Source organism: Peromyscus californicus, unplaced genomic scaffold (genome assembly GCF_007827085.1).
Source record: "Peromyscus californicus insignis strain IS unplaced genomic scaffold, ASM782708v3 Scaffold_3__1_contigs__length_106647218, whole genome shotgun sequence".
Classification (NCBI taxonomy): domain Eukaryota; kingdom Metazoa; phylum Chordata; class Mammalia; order Rodentia; family Cricetidae; genus Peromyscus; species Peromyscus californicus.
The window spans coordinates 62,280,579-62,302,180 of NW_026294551.1; the positions used below are offsets into that span (position 1 = coordinate 62,280,579).

Genomic DNA, 21,602 nt, shown 5'->3' on the forward strand with positions numbered 1-21,602 from the left:
GCAATGGGAGAGCTTTGAACATTGCTTATCATGCTCCTAGGCCTTCCGTGGCAGGTCCACTATTTTGAGCATAGCGTCCCCACAGCCTGACTCCATCTTGGGACCAGGACTTCGCATGCAGTACTTGTTTAGTAACCCCTGATGATGCAAAGTGAATGAGTGTACAAGTCAGTGGGCTCATGCCCAGGTCCTCCACCTCCACCTGCCTCTCCCAGACTGCCTGAGGACAAAGTACAGGTAAAACGAAGGATGACTTCTGGGTGCAGCCCCCACCCTGTGCTTCTAGTGGAGCCCCTGCTGGTTTCCCAGTCCCTCCCTGTGGGGCTTCCTGGGCCTCGTGCCCTTACACACAAGACTTGGCCACAAGCTGGTCTGTGAGTTAACCCAGTTACCAGGGAGGGAACTCAAGACACTGACCGAGGCAAAATGGGAGAATAGCCACTTGGGGAACCTGGGGAAATAACAGAAAACTGATGGCTACCAGTCTTAGACCACAATGGGCCACAGTCCCCAAGTAAGCTGTAACTCTTAACAACTGTTCTCTGCTAACCAGGCTGCCCTGGACTTCGTGGTGGAGGAAGACCTGAAGGCCCACCTCACCTGCTGGTACATCCAGAAGTACGTCAAGGAGAACCCCCTGCCACAGTACCTGGAGCGCCTACAGCCATGACCCTGGCCACTGTGTGCAGGAGTGCACCCTGTGGGCCTTCCACGTGGGCCTCAGCCAGCTCATGTGCTCTCAGGAACCTGTTCCCATGGGGACAGGCTCAGAGTTATTTTTGCAAGGACACTCGTCTGCAGCCCTCATCCAGGATTCTGGGGACCAGCTGCTGGCTGAGGATGTGTGGATATCCAGAGTGGGATGAAGGGCAGGCCAAGTGGCCGAGGCCCCCCTCCCACCAGCTGCACATCCACATCCCATGTAGCCTGGCTACTGGGTCCCTGCTCAGATCAGCAAGAGGGTGAGGTCGAGCCCCTGGCACCACCTCCTGGAGCTGTGTCCTTTCTGCAAATGAGGAGGGTGTTCCTGAGCCAAGGAGAACAACAGGAACCCTATGTGCCAGCTTCCCAAGGTGGGGGTGCCAAGCCTTAGCCGCTGCCAGTGCTAACCCTTTCTCTTTCTCAGACTTGTGTGCCCTGGCACAGGCAGTGGAATGGCAGCAGAGGGCAGCCGATGCTGGTGTGTGAGAGAGCTCTGGCCCAGCCCCCTCCATGGGCCTGCACACCAACACACGAGCACAGAGACAGGGCAAGTGACAGTGAACGCCTTCCTCTCTTTGGTTACCCACACTGTTTGGCTTCTCGTGTGGGTTCTCCAAGGAAACAAGGTCCCTGTCTGAGGGTCTGCCTTCCCGTGGAGCCATCTGCTGGAGCCAGTTCCGAGGATAGTCTGGGTCTGCTGAGCAGTGCAGTACCTTGGCCCTCTCTGGCCTTCCAGCTGCACTGCCAGGCCTTTCTTGTGGGTCACCTTGGAGAAGCGTGGGAGGGTGGCACACAAAATCCATTTTATATCTTCTCTTGTGCTCCTGGCTTCTGGTTATCTCCCCACAGCTGCTTAGGCCACTCCAGACATCTGTGCGCAGACACCTTCCTACTCTGCAGGAGTGCCGACATCTGTACCAGGGGGCCATACATCCTGCCTGGGAATCCTTAAGCTCAGAACCCTCGAGCCTCACTCACCACTGCAGTCATGGGCATGGATCCTTGTGGTCCCCACCCTCAGCATCTCCCTACCTCCTGCACCCCTGGCTCTTACCCTGTTCTTGTTGCTCCTTTTCCACCCTGCTAGAATTCCAGGGTGACCCAGCATACCTCCCCTGCCCTCCCTTCTCTGTCTGCCAGGGACTCTTTTCAGGGTCCAGACAAACCTGAGCCTCTAGGGAGACATTGCTGACAGTGCTCTGCCAGCTGTGGTGGCAGTGTGTCTACAACACAGTACTTGAATGAGGGTCCTGAGTCACCTGGACCCAAGAAGAGTGGCTGGGCTTCCTCAGTGGGCTTGTTTCAAGTCCCTGCAGGGTGGCCTGGGCATTCTCACTGCCTTGGCAACTTTAAAGTTCCACTACCCATGCCCAGAGGCTTCCCAGCCTTGCCGTGTAGCAATAACCATATCTCTGCCTCTTCCTCTTGGCCAATACTGCCCAACTGGGCCACTCTGGTGCTACCCCATCTGCCTTCCCGCCCCACCCCCAACACCTGCTCCATGTCCCAGCTCACTCCAGGAGCCACATGGTTAGGCACTGGTCACTCTAGGTTTCGTGTTCCTTCAGTAGATCTGTGCTGCGGTCAGATCTCACCCTGGGGTTTCTCTTCCTTGCCCAGTCTACACAGGCAGTAACTCATGTGCCTTTCCTACTCTGAACCTGCCACCAGTAGTACCTGGGCCAAGGCTGGTCTTGGGACCTACATCCCCCTCACTTTTCTGACTTTTGAACACGTTGCATGATCCTGTTGGTAACTAATAAAAGACTAAGGCACAGAGAGGTCAGGGAGCCCCAGAATGAAGGAATAAGGGGAGATAGATTGTGTAGGAGGCAGTCCTTCCTGGTATCCAGCCTATTTCTTGGTCCTCAGTACTACCTGCATAGTGGGACAGCCCCACTTGAGGGGAGTCGAGGCTCTGAGGCTGCCATGGCCTGACTGAGGTCTCCCAGCACAGTCGTAGTAATAGCATCAGGATCCCAGCCCAGGTCTGGATAACTCTGCCATCTTCGTCCCTGCTTCTTGCCTGGGCAGCAGCTTTACAGGGATTCCTAGAAGAGGTCATGGTGCCACACTAGCCTCTGCCACATGAGCTGCTGCTCTTTGCCCTGAAGTTGGTCATTTGGCAATTCCTGGCCCAACATTGGTAAACGGAGGGAATCTGCTCATGTGAGCTCCTCCTTAGTGGGACCTAACCCACAAAGACTTGGGTAGCTAGTGTACTGAGAAAGAGGCACAGCAGTCGCAGCTCCTTGTGGTTTACCCCACTTTAGTTCTCATGGAAATCCCCAGACACCAGTTATTAGGCGTGTTCTGCAGATGAAGGGACAGGGACAGATTGAAGGAGTCACCAGCCTGCAACCCACACAGCTAGACAGCCCAGGATCCACAACTAGTCCCTGTCCCCTAGATGGTTCCCAGCTCATGTATTATGGTCAGATGTCTACTTTGGGAGACAAATGACATCAGTAATACATAGATAAAATTTTTAGCAATTCTCTTATTCCTTTGAAGGACTGAAATAGGGCTCTGTCTTGAATTATAAGGTACATGGCCAACATCTAGAAGTCTGGCTTGAGAACAGGAACACTCCCCTGGAGCACCAGGCCACTCACTTATTGTTCCTCAGATCAGGACTTGGGCTGGTTCGAGACCTCCCACAAGTCCTTTTACTCAGGGTCCTACTTCCAGCTCAATGCCCTATGTTTCATACACGAGATCCTGCAAGGCTGGCAGTTGAGCTGTTAACTGCAACCTCCAGGATCACATTTAGGGGTTTCAGCTGTGTCCTATGGCTTCAAGATATTAAAGATGCTTTTCTGGTTGTCAGAGTTGCTCTCGGGTTCTTTCGGTGCCTTGGGATGAACAGTTGATGGTGGTCTTTCTGTCATCTTCAGTATTGCCTTCAGTCACTGTGCCCCAGACCAGCTGGGAGGCTCTGACTACAGCCACAGGTGGTGGCCGTTGGGTCTTTCAGGCTTTGCTTTCAAAGCAGGTGATCACTGCAGCATTTGTGCATTAGTCTACTGTGTGATGTCACAGCAGAACCAGGATTGAACATTCTGTAAGGAACAGGTTTGGTTCTAGGATTCCCCAGGCTAGAGTCTAAGGTCAAGGGCCACACCTGGCTTCTTGCTGCACCGTTTGTGGCAGTCAGCAGAAGAGCAAGGGAGCATGTCCAGACTCCCTTTACAGTAATGCTTAGCCCATGCCTAAGGGCTGAGCCCTCATGACCTAGAAACCTCATAAAGTTTCCACCTTTCTCCACTGTTGGGGGTTGATCATCAGTGCATGGTCTTTCTGGTATATGTTGCACCATATGTGAGTTTTCAGGGGACCATTTTCCCACCAATGGGATCGTTCCTGAGATCCAGCTGGGGGGGGGGGGGGGGGGGACAGATCAGCAATCCCTGTTCACAGCTTTAGGCAACTGTTTCCAGCTACCAGCAATGACATCAGCTAGTGAGGAAAATGAATTATGTAGGATTTAGGACAGAGAACTTATAAAAACCTTAAAATTATCAGCTGAACTGTGGTGGCCTACGGCTTTAATCCCAGCACTTGGGAAACAGAGTCAGGCAGATCTCTGTGAGTTCAAGGCTAGCCTGGTCTACAAAGTGAGTTTCAGGACAGCCAGTACTACACAAACCCTGTCTCAAAAAAAAAAAAAAAAAGAAAAAGGAAAAAACTCAGAACTATTCAGGTTGTTACTCTGAGGCTGGAGGGACAGAGTCCTCAAATGCCATAATCACACAGTGGCCAAGGTTTCTCCTTGCTGAACAAAATTCCAGGAATGCACTCCTCTTGTCCCCACATTATAGACACCCTCAGAGCAAGGCGGCTCCTGTTGCCTCCCTGCCCCACCAACAGAAACAGAACTGGTCAGCTAAGGCTCTGGCAGGAGTGGGCTACAGGCCAGCAGCCCCTTCTGATGTACAGAGAAGAGAGCTGGCAGCCCAGACAGTCGGGTGAGGCAGTGGTGCCAGTCTGCTGAGACTGCAAAGCCTAGTGGGTAGAGCATTTGCTCAGCATGCATAAGACTCTTGGTTCTATCCCCAGCATCCTCCCTCCTTAACAGTAAACCAGAGAAAAATGGGCCTCAAAGACAGGCCCCAGAGGAGGATCAGCTCACCCACTGTCAGTGCAGACCCAGCAGGCACAGACCCCGGCACTGTGACGTCACAGCTTCCTTGTTTGGAGCAGTTTATCTCAAGGGTCCAGGGAACACACTTGAGCCAGGAAGCATGGAGCTAGGCAGAGACCTGACCAGTGATTGGTAAATTTATGGATTAAGAGGTAGGATCCACAAGGCCTGGCCAAGAGCCTGGAAGGTTTGTTCCTAAAGGTCAATCTCCTTCTGGAGAAACGTGGTGAGGGAATCCCAACCAGGCATGCTGTGGGACTGAGGAGAGTAGGAATGAGCCTCTCACAAATTTGGTTTTTTGAAATAGGATGGCACCATGTTGCCCAGACTGGCCTCAAATTTGGGATCCTCTTTGGGAATCGGAGTTTTGGTGTTTTATCTGCTGATGAACTCGGGAAAGCAGGCCATCACATGTATATCAGCCTTTTTTTGTCACTATAACCAAAACATCTTATAGAAACAACAGAAGAAAAACTTCTTTTGACTCCGTTTCATAGGGTTCAGCCCACCATAGTGAGGAAACCATGACAGCTCATGGCAGCATGATGTCATAGAGAAGCTCACAGTGTGAATGTCAGGGAGCCCCTCATCACCTGCACAGTAAGGGGCTGAACACTCAGGGATCCCATGCCCTTCTCCCTACTTCAGGAATTTACCAAATCTCACCAGCCTGACCCCCCACCAACTCCAAGTTTACTGCCCTGCATGTGCTCTGATGACCTTTAGAGTCCCTACTCCCAGTGCCCTGTTCTACTAGCCAGGTCACACCCACAGCCTGCAAAAATGGTGCTATCAGCAGGGTTCCAAGTGTTCAAAACGGGACCCTGAAAGAGACATTTCAAACTCAACCCAGAACCGTGTGTCAGCCTCCTGCAAGCTAAGGGGATCCTTCATTGCTTACTGGTTGCTGTCCCTCTGAGGTCCAGGGTTGTCCACAAGGCAGCATCAGTGAGTAACCAGGTAACCAGGACAGATGAGACTCCATCTTCCTGGGATCTGCTAGCACCTGGGAAAGTCCTGAGAAGGTACACACTGAAACTGTAGAGGGACTGCCCATGTCTACACATGAGCACAGCTCCTGAGGACCTAGATGGTTTTCTTAAAGGACATGAGCCTGGCGTGGTGGCACACACCTTTGGTCCCAGCCCTCAAGACAGGTGGATCTCTGAGACCCTGTCTAAGGGGGGGGGGGGGGGTTAAAGGATGCTTTGTGCCTAAATAACCTAGAGGCCTTCCACGGTCTCTGACCTTCTCTTCCATTACTGTTCCATCTCAGTTTTCCAGAAACTTCCTGTTCTGCCTTGGGGTCTTGGTTCATGCTGATTCCTCTGCCCATGGTGTAGAGAGAGCCATGTATGGTCATAGTTCTTTCCACACCTTCAGGCCGGGACCCAGCTGTTTCCTTCTCAATGAGACTTTCTTTCCATCCTTCCACCCTCATTTAAATTGCTACAGCCTCCTCTCCTGACTCCCTCACCCTGCTCTGCATTCCCAAGCCTTGATTTCTTCTTACACATTACATCATTTCTTTCGTCTGCTTTGTCATCCAATCCACTGTCTTTCTGCTGGGATGCAGTCCTGCCCCAGCAGTGGGAGCCTGTCTTCTGTCTTCTGCACTTGGTTTTCCTTTCGTTTTGTTCCATGTTGTTTTGTGACACAGTCTTACAAGTTTTGGGAGGGGGGCTCAAAATTGCTTTGTTGTTGGGGCCTTTTGATTCCTAATCCTCCTGCCTCAGCCTCCCAAGTGCTTTGATTGCAGGCAAGCACTACACAGCTCACAGATTGCTTCTCTGTCTCTGTCTCTGTTTCTTTCTCTCTCTCTCTCTCTCTCTCTCTCTCTCTCTCTTTTAGTTTTTCAAGACAAGGTTTCTCCGTGTAGTTTTGGTGCCTGTTTTGGATTTTGCTCTGTAGACCAGGCTGGCCTCGAACTCACAGAGATCCACCTGGCTCTGCCTCCCAAGTGCTGGGATTAAAGGCATGCGCCACCACCGCCTGGCGCTTTTCTTTCTCTTACTGAGATAGCACAGCATCTAGATCAGTGCCCAGCATATACATAATGTACAAATTATCTATTGGATGGAGTGATGGATAGATGGCTGGACAGATAGATAAGTGGATGGATGGACATGTAGGTAGATGGATAGATAGGGAATAGTTAAATGGGTGGATGAGGGGATGGACAGGTAGATAAATGACAAAAGGATGGATAGATGGACAGGTGGGTAAACGAGTAGATGGATGAGTGAATGAATGTGTGGCTCATGCAAGTCACAGTGTGTAAACAAGAAAGAGGGTAAGGAGGGTTTGGCCTACCAATGTTGGAAAAGTGAACTACTAACACCCTCTGTGTTCGATTTCCACGGAGATAATTGTAAGTGATGGCTTATTTTAGCTCATGGTTTTAGAAGTTCAAAACCATGATGCCATAGACTCATTGCTTCTAGGCCTCTGCTGGAGTCTTGGATGGCAATGGCAGGAAGCGTGTTAACACAGCACTTACTTTATGTCCAGGAAATAACAACATGGAAGGGTTGGGGTCCCAATATTGCTTTCAATGTCACATCATCAGTGACCTCACTTCCACTAGGCTCCACCACTTAAAGGTCCTACCACCTCCCAAGAGCACCATGGACTGGGGATGTCTTCAAATACCAGAGCCTTTGGGAGGTACTCCTTATTCCAACCTTAGCAAACTTTGAAGACCATTCAATAAGATTGCAAAGGATTTGGCTGCCAAGGCCAAACAGTTCCCAGATGCTGTGGACAGATGCCTCCACGCCACCCCCACCCCAGCAGGGATCAGATGCACTCCACAGCCACTCTCTTAATGTAGTACATTGAGACAGAGACAGAAATATGAGAGACAGGAAGTAAAGCAGTGAAGCTGCTACAATCCATATTAGGAAAGGTGTGGTCACACGCAGAACTTACTGGAAAGAAAACTTCCCAAATTCCTGAGGGGACTTTGTTGCTAAGGACTCCAGAGAGCCTATGGCTTCGAAGTCCCAAACCTGTTTGGGCAGAAGAACTCCAAAAACTTGTGCTCTCACAGCAGATTTGATCCTGAGGAAAACTGAATGGGGAGCATCCTCCTGGGAGGCAGATCCAGGTCCACTGGGAAGGGGCAGGGGAGGGGCCTTGGAATCGCATGCTCTTGGGCTTATGTCACCGCTGAGGCCTCAGCTGTTGCATGTCCTCCCTGTCTCCTAAAATGAACTTAGTGGTGAGCATTCCGTCCATGCGCCATCCTTTTTTTGGACTGGGGAAAAGAGCTTAGATTTTACTGGAGAACACAGTCTGCAATGTAGTAAGAGTAAACTGGGATGATCTAGGAAAGGAACACTGCCCCGAGGTAGAACAGGAAGTGCAAAGGCCCCGAGACAGCAACAGTGGCACGATTCAAAGAACGGAACAGCTGGTGCATGGGAAGATGGGTGAGCAAGGACCGCACTGACTTCCTTCACTTTCAGCCCTCGTGCAGGAGGGAGTGCACCAAGGATTGCTGAGCAGGGCAAGCATGATCTGCTTGGCTGTTTTCTTCTCCCTCTGTCTCTCTGTCTCTGTCTCTCTTTCTATTTTTTGAGATAGGTTTTCTCTGTGTACTCCTGACTTTCCTGCAACTCACTCTGAAGACCAGGGATCCTCCTACCTCTGCTCCAAGTGCTGGGACTATAGGCCTGTGCCACCACACCCGGCTTCCTTTTTCTCTTTTACATAGACCAGCAAACACAGAAAATACAATCTAGTTTCACTACAAATTAAAAACAAACAAACAAAAAAGTTTTACAGTGAGACTCTGTCTCAAAAAAAAAAAAATTGATTTGCCAGCTGGCAGTGGTGGCACATGCCTTTAATCCCAGCACTTGGGAGGCAGATTAAGGCAGATCTCTGTGAGTTCGAGGCCAGCCTGGTCTACAGAGCGAGATCCAGGGCAGGAGCCAAAACTACACAGAGAAACCCTGTCTCAAAAAAAAAAAAAGAAAAGAAAAGAAAAGAAAAGAAAAGAAAAGAAACCCCCCCCCTAAAAAAATGGATTTAACAATTGGAGGAATGGAGTGATGGTGGCTGAGCAGTTCAGAGCACTGTTCCTTCAGAGATTCCATCCCAGCACCCACATGTTGGCTCACACCTGTCTGAAACTCCAGTTCCAGAGGATCTGATGCCCTCTTCTGGTCCCTGGAAGCACTGCTTGCTCATGGTGCACAGACATGCATGCAGGCAAAACACCCCCACACACAAAATAAATCAATAGAAAAAATTTTAACTAAAACCTTTGGCTTAATCTGGGCAGTGGTGGTTTGTGCCTTTAATCCCAGAACTCAGAGGCAGAGGCAGGCGGATCTCTGTGAGTTCAAGGCCAGCCTGGTCTACAGAGTGAGTTCCAAGACAGCCAGAGCTACACAGACTGTCTAGAAAAACAAAAACAAACAACTCTTCGTGTCAGGCTTCGCTCTTTATCTTTCATATCACTGAACCTGTGTTACATCTCAAGGAGACAGAAACAAAGACTTTATAGTTTGATCTGTTCTTTTTTTTTTTGGTTTTTCGAGACAGGGTTTCTCTGTGTAGCTTTGCGCCTTTCCTGGAACTCACTTGGTAGCCCAGGCTGGCCTCGAACTCACAGAGATCCACCTGGCTCTGCCTCCCGAGTGCTGGGATTAAAGGCGTGCGCCACCACCGCCCGGCTTGATCTGTTCTTTTTCACTGCAGGCACTCAGGTTCCATGCAATTGAGTCATGTGTATTCATGGTCATTGTTTTATGTCTAGAAACAACATGGAATTTCAAAAATGGTAATAATAACCATGTTAACAAAACCTCTAGCCATTTCATTTTTACATTTTAAAAATCTTAGCCACGTGTGGTGGTGCATTGCCTTTAATGCCAGCACTCCGGAGGCAGAGGTAGGCAGATTTCTGTGAGTTCGAGGCCAGCCTGGTCTACAAAGCAAAGTTTCAGGACAGCCAGGGTGGTTACACAGAGAAATCCTGTCTGAAATAAACAAACAAACAAATAAAATAAAGACTTATATACCACATTAAGTGATATCTGATCTTTGAGGTGTCACACACCTTTGATCCCAGCACTCTGGAGGCAGAGGCAAGAGGATCTCTATGAGTTCAAGACCAGCCTGGTCTACATAGGAAGCTCCAGACCAACCAGGACTACATAGTGAGACACTGTCTCATAAAGGGCTAGGGTGGGTGCTGGAGAGATGGCTCAGCAGTTTAGAGCACTTATTGCTGTTGCAGAGGACTCAGGTTCTATTGTCAGAACCCATATGGCACCTAACGTTGGTAACTCTAGTAACTCCTCTTCTGGCCTCCAAGGACACCAGGCATGCGCTGATATACAGACATGTATGCAGGCAAGACACCTATATACACATAAAATAAAAATAATAACTAAATCTTTTTAAAAAGAGAGGGAGAGAGCAATAGCTGGACGTGGTTAGCACAGACCTTTAATTCCAGCACTCAGGAGGCAGAGGCAAGCGGGTCTCTGTGAGTTCAAGGATAGTCTGGTCTACAGAGCTAGTTTTATGACAGCCAAGGCTACACAAAGAAACCTTGTCTCAAAAAAAACTAAATAAATAAATAATAAATAAATAAATGCTAAAAAAATACCCATATACATAAAATAAGTAAATTAATTAAATTCTATTTTAAAATCTCTCTGTGTGTATATCTTAATGTTTGCCAGGGTTTCTCTGTGTAGCTTTGCACCTCTCCCTGGAACTCGCTTTGGAGACCAGGCTGGCCTCGAACTCACAAAGATCCACCTGCCTCTGCCTCCCGAGTGCTGGGATTAAAGGCGTGTGCCACCACCGCCCGGCTACTCTTTTTTCATAATGGAAATTACAGGAGATGCAATTCCAACAAGCAGTCACATGCAGAATATAGGTAAGCTTACTCCATGTAATTTCACCAGAGACCTATGTTATTAACTCTTTTTTTTTAAAGCTAGTATCTTACATTTTAGTTTTGTTACAAGCATGGATCTGAGTTTGGAGGGCACTGAATTCCAGATTCTCGTGTCTGAGAACCAAGGACTACACCAACACATGGTTCCAAATGCCTCCAAAGCGCTGGCCCTGAGACCAGGACCCTTTATAGGTTATTTACACAGAGTCTGCCTCTCCCAAGTCTCTGGAACACTGACTCGTCTCCAGTCTCCTCTGTTACATGAAGTGCGGATGAGGAGGGCATCCTAGTCTTTTTCTGACACAGCTTCTTCTCTACGTTAGCCTTGATGTGATTTTCTCTAGCCTGTTCTTGTCAGCTTACAATGGTGTCATTAAAGTCTGATTGCCTGCCTGCTTGTGCCAACCTTCTAAGAACAAAGCCCCAAACCCAGAATTCTCAGGGTTCTTACCTTGGCTCATTTAGGACATGGAGGCAGCTGCTCTTTGGGAAGCCTGCAGCCACACCTTTAGGTACTTTACTCATTTTGTGGGCTTTCATCTTTGCGTGTGTGGGTGGATGTTTTCGTGACCATGTGTGTACATCTGTGTGAGTGCATCTGTCTGGAGGTGTGCATGCATATGTGTACATGTGTGTCCATCTGAGTGAGTGCATCTGTCTGGAGGTGTGCATGCATATGTGCCCATATGTGTACATCTGTGTGAGTGCATCTCTCTGGAGGTGTGCATGCATATGTGCCCATGTGTGTACATCTGTGCATGCATATGTGCCCATGTGTGTACATCTGTCTGGAGGTGTGCATGTATATGTGTACATGTGTGTGCATCTGTGTGAGTGCATATGTCCGGATGTGTGCATTGTGTGTGCAGAGGCCAGAGATGAAATCAGGTTTCTTTCTCAGCTGCTTTTTGAACCAAGGTCTCTCACTGAACCTAGAGCTAACTGATTTGTTTGGACTGGCCATCTGGCCATCCATCCCCAGGGGCCCTATCTCTGCCTCCTAGCACTGAGGTTACAGGCACACTGTTGCGCTTTTTTTTTTTTTTTTAGTTTTTGAAACAGTCTCACTACGTAGCTCTGGCTGACCTGGAATTCTCTATGTAGACCAAGCTGGCCTCAAACTCACAGAAATCTGCCTGCTTCTGCCTCTGCCTCCCGAGAGCTGGGATTAAAGGTGTGCAACACCACACCATGCCTAGCTTTCACTTGGCTTTTCTCATGGATGCTGGAAATCTAAACTCTGGTCCTCCTGCTGTGTGTCAAGCACTTTACCAAACAAACCATCTTCTCCTCCCTGTCTTTTTCCATTTAAAAAATAGTTATTTTTCCAACATGGCAGAGACCTAAAGGGCCTTCGTGGAAAACTCTCCCCTTCTGATGCCAATGGGGATTGAGAACCCAATATGGCCAACTTTGGCAAGCATTAACATAAGCCTAGGAACGGTAACCATGCGGTTAGATTCTCCAGAAGGTAATGTATGGTAACTGCTTTTTCAAGTATATTTGAGAACGTGTCACCCAGGCACCTTGGAGATTAAGAATAACCCTGAAGGTCACTGACCTCTATTTGTTAACAGCTGCATGCCAGCTTAGCCTTTTCATTTTCAAAATCCTCTTCGAGCTGGTGTAATACATACTTTTCAGGAGTGGCTCTGTGCAACATTTATTGGCCTCCTGAAATTCATTTAGCCCCCTTTGAAGATACCTTAAAATTTATCAGCCTAAGCCTGGGCTACAGAGTGAGTTCCAGGAAAGGCACAAAGATACACAGAGAAACCCCGTCTTGAAAAACAAAAACCAAACAAACAAACAAAAAGCCTGTGGATTAAAAAATATTTTGAGCGGGTCAGTGGTGGCACACGCCTTTAATCCCAGCACTTGGGAGGCAGAGCCAGGAGGATCTCTTTGAGTTGAGGCCAGCCTGGTCTACAGAGCAAGATCCAGGACAGGCACCAAAACTACACAGAGAAACCCTGTCTTGAACCTACCCCCCAAAAAAAATCTTTTGAGAAGGCTAATGGGTAGACTTGTGAGCAACACCATGGGAGCCAGGCGGTGTGTGAGCCTAAGTCTCAACTTTTTCAAACTTTTGAAAATATCAGGTCGCCAAAACTCCTGGAGAAAAACTGTCCTTCTGGGAAGTTCTTTGCCAACTGTCCACCGTGCTCAGAAATATTAACTCTATTTTTGAACCAGCAATGGTAGCCCTGCACAAGCAGGACCTCAAAAAATTAGTTTAAGACTCAGAGTTGTTCCTCTCCACGGAAATCTTTAGTAAAAGGCGAAAGATTTATACGATCTGAAGAGAAACCAGAGTATAACCTCACACTTATGCCTACCATCCTCGGACGCCTGCAACTCCTACATAACCAATGGGAACTAGTGCCACAAAATAAGTGGTCTATGACTTCTGCTTTCCTCTCACAGGAAGTCTCTCGAAGCCACATCACTATTCAGAAAACAAAATGAAAAAGAAAAGAAGTAAAAGAGTTTACACTTTTAAATGAAAGCGCGGGTCTGTGTGCAATGCATTGTGGGTATGTAAAAGAGGTTGAGTCACAAGCCGGGTTTCCAAAGTCCCAGCCTTTGGCCCTGGGCTAGCTAGAGCTGGGCCACCATCTGGGACAGGGCGAAAGCCGTATTTACAGGCGTATACACACCAACCACAAAGTCGGACTTTTCGGGAAGGTGTCTCCGAAGTCCCATCCTTACAGAGGGAGCTATTGGCAGCTGAGGGCTACTGAGGAGGGAGACCGTGATAGGTTACTCCTGCCTCAGTATGACTCCACACCCATGTGCATTTGGGCAGCACTAGTTGGACTCAGGAGGTTAATAAGAACTTGATAACAACCACAAAACAGTAAATATATATAAAATAATAAAATTTATAATTAAAAAATAAATAAATAAAATAAAATAACATTATTCTCTTCTCTGCCTATGGACCTAGTATCCACATTTCTATGTACAAATCAGAAAAAAAAATTTATCAGCCTAGCCGGGTGTTGGTGGCACACGCCTTTAATCCTAGCACTTGGGAGGCAGAGCCAGGCAGATCTCTGTGAGTTCGAGGCCAGCCTGGGCTACCAAGTAAGCTCCAGGAAAAACGCAAAGCTACACAGAGAAACCCTGTCTCGAAAAACAAAAAAAAAAAAAAATTATCAGCCTAAATGTAGCCATTATAAGACCATTAGTTATGCTCCTTGTGAGCTGCCTGTTTTTCCTTTATGGTTCTTAGTTGTTCTTTTGCAGAGCTGCCTGATTAAGTCATGCTGGGATCAAGAAAAATGGACCTTGGTGGTTCATGTTCCTGGAGTTGTATACATGTCAGTGGATGTCCACATGCTCCAGAAGAGAATTTGACATTGCTGCTGCTGTTGTTGCTGTTATAGCAGATGTGGCCACCATTGCTACTGTTTCTGGGATTACCATTTCATAATTGCTTACTACAGGTAGCACAGTGGAGACCCTGGCAGCAAAAGTAGCTACCACAGTTAATCAATCTTTCACTTTATTGGGCATGAAAAATTTAATTCAATAGTTATATACATTTTGATTGGCTTTTAAAATTATAAATTTATAAACTCAAGTTCCATTTGCCTTTGGGATACCATCTTACAAGGACTCCAATTTGCAGTAAGGCTCATTAAGGAAGGGAATGGCTCAGTTGCCTTTAGCCTACTGACTATGGGTGGGATAGGACCTCTGTTGGTCTTTTCTGTGTCAAACACACAGATTGCAAGCCCAGCGCCACTTTGAGATCTTTGGCAGCAGTTAACACTGCAGCTCACACATGATTGAGCCTGTATGATAATGAGTATTCAGAGACAGGTAATGCCTGGGAGGTGCTCACCAACCTAAGACACAGTGCCTGTGTGGCCTGGGCAGGCGTCTCCATGACGTACGGTAAGGTGACCTGCTGACGTCCCACGCAACCTAAGTCAGAAGCTCATTTTTTAGTAAAAGGGGGACCTGTAGGGCCCTGGCCCCCGTTTTGGATAACTGTTGCCTTCCTTGCTGACCTTGACCTTGATATCCTCCCTATGCTAATTCCTTCCCGGGTTTCACCTCCTGAATGCTTGTCTATGTATCCTGCATAATGGGCGTTAACAGCTTAGATGCAAGATTGTAAAACATCTGCAGTGAACTTCTGCATCTGCCCTCTGGGGTTCTCCCATTGCGCTGTAAGCCTGTATTCAAGACCTCCTCCCTCCTTCAATAAACGACATTTGGCATTTAAAAAAAAGTTATTTTATTATTTACTTACATGTACATGTATGTGTATGTGTGTGAGTACTGGTGCCCCATGGAGGCCTCAAGAGAGTACCAGATACCCTGGAGCTGGAGTTACAGGTGGTTATGAACTGCCCAGCATGGGTGATGAGAACCGAATCTAGGTCCTCTAGAAGACAGCAAATGCTCATAACTGCTGAGACTTTCTCCCTGTTTAAAATATCTCCAGTCCTGCTACAAACTAGTTCATCCTAAAATTATTTTTGAGTAGAAACCACAAATCCCGGTTCAGCTTTGGTGGGAGTCTCTGAAAAGGACTCCTCAGGCCACAGCAGTGACAGTGTGGAGCTCTGTCCCTGCTCCTGTGGACACTGACAGTGTCACCTTTGTATTCTACATGATGCCATCCTTGATCTAACACTGGCTCCTGGTATTTTTTTATCCCAAGACTGGGTAGTCTTTTTATCTCATTTCACCACTTGGAATTTTCTTGTTTGTTGACTGGTCAGTACACCTTCAGTCCTCCAGGGTAGAGCCACAGCTGTCTTGGTCATTGCTAAAACTCCATGGCACAGTGCTTTGCAAAGGAAGTACTTAGTCACTGTCTTGGTCCTTTTTGTTTGGTTTGTTTTTTGAGACAAGATCTTAGGTAGCCCAGGCTGGCCTAGAACTTATTATGTAGCTGAGGATGGTCTTGAAACTCCTAATCCTCCTAACTCTACCTCCCAAGTTTTGGGTTTACAGATGTGCACCATCCATACCTGGCAGTGTGTGTGTGTGTGTGTGTGTGTGTGTGTGTGTGTGTGTGTGTGTTAGCAGGGATGAACTCAGGGCCTTGTACATGCTAGACAAGTATTCTCATACTGAGCTAATTTTTTTGTTTTGTTTTGAGACAGGGTTTCTCTGTGTAATAGCCCTGGCTGTCCTGGAACTCACTCTGTAGACCAGGCTGGCCTCAAACTTGGAGATCTGTCTGCCTCTGTTTCCCCAGTGCTGGGATTAAAGGCATGGACCACCACTGCCCAGAAGTAAAATTTTTTTAATGTATAAATAACCTAGTTATTTACCTAGTTAGTGCTCAACCGAAGACTCAAGTCCAGGCCTTCTTCCCCTACTCTTAGCTTGGACATTTCTCTGTGTATCACTGACTCCCTGGACCCTCTCTAAAGATTCCAGGAACTTGTAAGCAGCCCCCAAATCTCGGGTTCCAGGCAAGTCTCCATTTCATAAGAGGATGCATGGTCTGCAGGCCTATACCACTGCAGTGTTGTACTGTTTCCTGTATCCACCGTGAGCTGTGAGAACCATCTGTCTTCACGCTGACATTCTTCAGCAGAGTAAAGCCCAGAATACAGGCCTTCCTTAACTGGGAGTGCCTGCCTTCTATGGAGCAACCAGTCCAGCCACAGAGTGCAGGGGGTTGGCCTCAGACCACAGACCCGCTTCCGCATCAGCCACAAAAGGCCTAGGCCCCGAGAGAAGGAGGAGCCATTAGAGGTAGGACTTAAGGCATTGCCTTGGCTCTCCTTACAGCTGCTCTCTGTATCAGCAGCCTGTTGTACAGCTGTGCTACGTGGGTGGCCTGACTTTCCCTTATAAATAAGTGTAGGTTAGCGGTCAGATGGCACCCAATCCGACACAGCAGCAAGGGGCTGGGCTCAAAGATAGAGTCCTTACCTAGAAAGTGTGAGGCCCTGGGTTCCATCCCCAACACTGGGAAATAATGCCCCTAGCACTATGATGAGTGGACAAAGGTTTATACTCAGTTAATTTTTCAACTGTGATGGTGCCTGGGTCTTCCGGCCATTGCAAGTTCGCCGCTTATCTGAGGCTGAAGCCCCATAGTACATTCATCTTTTGTCTTAGGATTTCTGTTACTGTGATGAAACACCATAGCCAAAATGAACTTGGGAACTGAATGAAATGAGGACATGACCACTCCAAGGTATGGCTGAGGGGAAGGGTTTTCTTGTAGCTATGAGGAAGTACAGCCAAAAGCATCTGGAAGATTCTAGAGCAGGGAGAGAAAGTAGTAATTAAACATGACCAGGAGACTGAACTGGGCCATGAAAGTGGGGGGTGGGGGAGTGAGAGAGAAAAACAAGAGAGGGAGAAAAGAGACCAAGAGAAGGGTAGGGCGCGTGGTGAGAAGAGCTGACAGCGATAGCATAGACTCTGTAACAAGTACTTGAGATGCTGAGAGATGTCAGAATGCTCTTGGGTATGCTAATAGGTGCCACAGTTAACCATTTGTCCCCAGTTTCTTTTGGACCTGACAGGGAGGAAAGGGTTAATTTCTGCTTACATATCCTAGGTCACAGTCCATCACTGAAGGCAAGTCAGGGCCAGAACTCTAGGCAGAAACTGAACCAGAAGCCATGCAGGAACATTGCTTATTGGCTTCCTCCTCATGGCTTGCTCAACCTTTATTTATTTATTTATTCTTTTCTTTTTCTTTGGTTTGATTTTTCAAAACAGGGTTTCTCTGTGTATCTCTGGCTGTCCTGGAACTCACTCTGAAGACCAGGCTGGCCTCAAACTCAGAGATCCACCTGTCTCTGCCTCCTGAGTGCTGGGATTTGGCCTACTTTCTTATACAATCCAGGACCACTGGCCCAGGAGTGGCATTACCCACATGAGCTGGCCCTGCCCACATCAACCAAGAAAATAGATCACGGGCTAATCTAGTGGGGACGTTCTCAACTGAAGTTCCTCTTCTCAATGGCTCCAGCTTGAATCAAGTTGACAAAAAACTAACCAAGACACTTCTGGTGCTCATCTTAAATGTCAAGGACATGAGCTTTCTGAACCTGGAGCCCCAAGATTAGAATTACCTAGGCCAGCTGGTCCCTGGGGGTCCCTGTGACTGGGCATAGCCAAGCCGTTGTTAGAAACGAGTCTGGGGCCAGGAAGATGGCTCAACAGGGTACAGTGTTTGGTGCCAAGCCTGGTGATTTGAGTTGATCCCTGGAAGCCACATGATGGAAGGAGAGAAGAGAACTGACCCCTGCTAGCATTCCTCCGACCTGCCTATGTGTGCCCACATGCACAAAATAATACATGCATGTAAAAAAATTATTTTTAAAGAAAGGAATAGGTCTGGGATTCCAAGGAAATGATCACGCAATACAAAGTATTCCTTCAAGGCAAAAAGCTCACTTCTGCGGAAGGTGCAAAACTGCTCTGAGTCCAGGGAGCACACACAGAGCCATCCCACTGGGGTGTTGCTGTTTTGTTTCCTTTTGAGACAGTCTCACTATGTAGCCCTAGCTGTCCTGGAACTCACTCTGTAGCCCAGGCTGGCCTCAAACTCACAGAGATCCGCCTGCTTCTGCCTCCCAGATGCTGGGATTAGAGGTGTGGGTTACCACACCCTTAATCCCACTGGGTTTTTTATTCCTTTGCCTCTGTGAGTGGTTAGAACTTGGCCTAACACTCTTATATGGTTGGCTAATTCAAAATGGCACAGCTGGTAACTAAAGGACAATTTGGGAGAACAGGATGTAGCCTTGGGTGCATACTCTTATCTTAAGACAGGCGCTCCCTGGGGAGAGATTTTTTTTTCCGCATGGTGTTATTTTGAAATTATTTTTTTTGGCCTCATACAACCCTTTGGTAGAAAAGACAGTGTATTTTATTTGTATCTCCCATAACACCCCCCCCCCCGCCCTTTTTACAATATCATTTCATTCTTTTCTTCTAATTCAATTAATTTTGCCAGACTTTCCTGCTCTGAGGTACTCATCAGTAACATATATGATAAGATGTAGGAATTGTGTCAATTATTGATGTCAGTTGATTGTTGAACTAGACCTTGTATGCACAGGATTGTCCAACATCCTCCTCCAACTGTTCCTCCTAGTACCATAACAATGAAGGTCAGGACTGGGGTCATTACCTCATTTCAAACCACTGTTCCTTAAGTTTAGAAAAAGGAGAAAAAGGGTCATTTTTTCCTGAACTTTCAGTTCACTAGACAAATAGTTCTGGAAGAGCCCTTGTAATGATGCCATCAGGAGCCATGTTATTAGCAATGCAAGTGCAACGCTGGCCATCTTTCACCACACACCTGACTCCACCCTTTCCTGGTAATAACACGTCTAGGGCCAGTTCATTTTCCCACCCCATTCTACTGCTGCCCCCCAGTTGACCTGCTATACCCTTGGTAGCATCCCTAGTGCAATTCACAAAGCTTTGTTGGGTGTATATAATTTATCTGGTCTACATTTTATCTATGGTAGATCATATGGTAACAACAGCGTGACCCGAAGCCGCTGCTATTTGGTTCCTTGACTTAAATTCATCAAGGCTTCCCCCTGGCACTCTGGTGGACTCTGTATAAACACGGGGACCAAATGGCGCTCTTGGAGTCAGAAGCTCCCTTGTTCTTGTTCTACAAGACAATTGAAGTTGACCCTGGTTGTGTTGATGAAATAATAATGAAAGGAATAGCACAGGTCCTACTCCAATTGGCTGGAAAGATTTTGATAATGGTCTACCACAATGCCACCAGACACCTTCTCTGGTAATGTTCAGGCTATAGTAATGTCACATCTCAAAGGCACAGAGGCTTTTCCATCCAGACACACTGCCCAAGAATTCAAATTCCTCTCCACACCTTTTGAGGCAGGGCATGTAATTGGTTCTGATCAAGAGCGGTCAAAAGTTTGAAAAGGTCGCCGGGTGTTGGTGGCGCACGCCTTTAATCCCAGCATCGGCGGATCTCTGTGAGTTCGAGGCCAGACTGGTCTACAGAGCGAGTTCCAGGAAAGGCGCAAAGCTACACAGAGAAACCCTGTCTCGAAAAGCCATAAAAAAAAAAAAAAAAAAAAAAATTTGAAAAGGTCTTTGCCTCTGTCTTTATGGCCAGGAACTGAGGAGTCAAGGATTCCCTAGGGCGTCTGAGGTCCATCCAGCAAGAATGGGACCACTTGAGCTTCTGGCCTCCTTGATACTCAAGTATAACAATCTTATTTAATTCATTGATGGAATATTGATCCATTCCAGCTATATATTCATTTCCTCATACCCCATTCCAACCTCTATAGTCTGTCTTAAATCTTTAATAATTGCCGGACCGTGGTGGCGCACGCCTTTAATCCCAGCACTCAGGAGGCAGAGCCAGGCGGATCTCTGTGAGTTCGAGGCCAGCCTGGGATACCAAGTGAGTTCCAGGACAGGCGCAAAGCTACACAGAGAAACCCTGTCTCGAAAAACCAAAAAAAAAAAAAATCTTTAATAATTTCTTTTCTTTCTTTTTCTTTTTTGGTTTTTCTAGACAGGGTTTCTCTGTGTAGTCCTGGCTGTCCTGATTCTCTCTGTAGACCAGCCTAGCCTTGAACTGCATGTCTATGCATTCCAAGTGCTGGGATTAAGGGTGTGTATCACCACTGGGCTTGCTAAATCTTTAATTTCTATGGTGTGAACCCTTTTGTCATCTTTAAGAATCTTTGGACTAAGCCTGGGCTACCAAGTGAGTTCCAGGAAAGGTGCAAAGCTGCACAGATAAACTCTATCTCGAAAAACTAAAAAAAAAAAAAAAAAAAAAAAAAAAAAAAAAAAAAAATCTTTGGATTAGAGGTGAGACTAGGTTAGGTAATTGAACTAATAGAAAAACATCTCTTGGGTCTCTCTTATTACCCAGATATGATTTATATACATCTAGCCCATGTGTCCAAGTGACAAATAGTTCCTGGTCTGATTGATTGATTGATTGATTTCATTATTTCTTTCGTTCTTTTCTGTTTTAGTTGTTTTGTTTTTGTTTGTCAAGACAGCTCTTTCTTAGCTTTAATTTCAAAAGATTCTCCTGGTGGTAAGTTTGTCTATTTTCAAGCTGGGTGGTGGTGATGGTGGTGGTGGTGGTGGTGGTGGTGCACACCTTTAATCCCAGCACTCAGGAGACAGAGGCAGGCATCTGAGTCTGAGGCCAGCCTGGTCTATAGAGTGAGTTCCAGGACAGTCAGGGCTGTTGCACAGAGAAACCCTGTCTAGAAAAAAACAAACAAACAAACAAAAAAAAAAAAAACCAAGCAAACAGAAAAAGATTGTCTATTTTCTCTGGGCACTGTTATCAGCAGCCTTCTTCACTCAGGTGTAATGGATCCGACCTCTCTCAGCCATCTGAACTGCAGTTTGGGTAATTAACAGCACCAGAAATGGCCACTCCCAGATTGGTTCCAACTTGGTCTCTTCATCTTTTTATTTGTATTCAGTCTCCAGGCCGGAAAGAATGGGCTGTAAATTCCTGTGGAGGGGTCCAGGTAGGAGGGCCTTGTAGCCAAGGTGGAAGAGAGACCAGCACATCATTTCTGAGAAACTTTTAGCTTCCATGGTGGGAAAGTCAGTGGCCCTCCCCAGATATTGCAATCCATATAGCATTTCCCAGGAGGTAGTCCTAGGTCCTGAGGGCTGTATGGATTCTAAACAAAGCTATAGGCAAACACTGAGTCCAAGACAACTGAGACTTGTCCAGGATTAACTTAGTAATGTGTCATTTAAAGATTTGATTCAATCTTTCAACTTTACCCATGGAGGGAGAATGCCCATGAGTATGATAGTCCCAGTTAGTGTTTAGTGCTTTAACAAGTTTCTTAAGAA

The 21,602-nt window shown here is 47.2% G+C and overlaps 1 protein-coding gene and 1 non-coding gene across 2 annotated transcripts in view; one reads left to right on the plus strand and one right to left on the minus strand.

The window, feature by feature from the left end:
• The window catches only part of Natd1 (N-acetyltransferase domain containing 1), a 29,119-nt gene extending 25,586 nt beyond the window's left edge, over positions 1-3,533 (plus strand). The window contains exon 4 of the mRNA XM_052757274.1: positions 554-3,533. Coding sequence (XP_052613234.1) covers positions 554-670 — 117 coding nt within the window. The 3' untranslated portion in view covers positions 671-3,533. The remainder of the gene's footprint in view (positions 1-553) is intronic.
• Positions 3,534-12,972: 9,439 nt separating this feature from the next.
• On the minus strand, positions 12,973-13,088 carry LOC128123615 (U5 spliceosomal RNA). The gene has a single exon (XR_008222773.1). It is a non-coding gene; the product is annotated as a U5 spliceosomal RNA (small nuclear RNA).
• Positions 13,089-21,602: the final 8,514 nt, after the last annotated feature.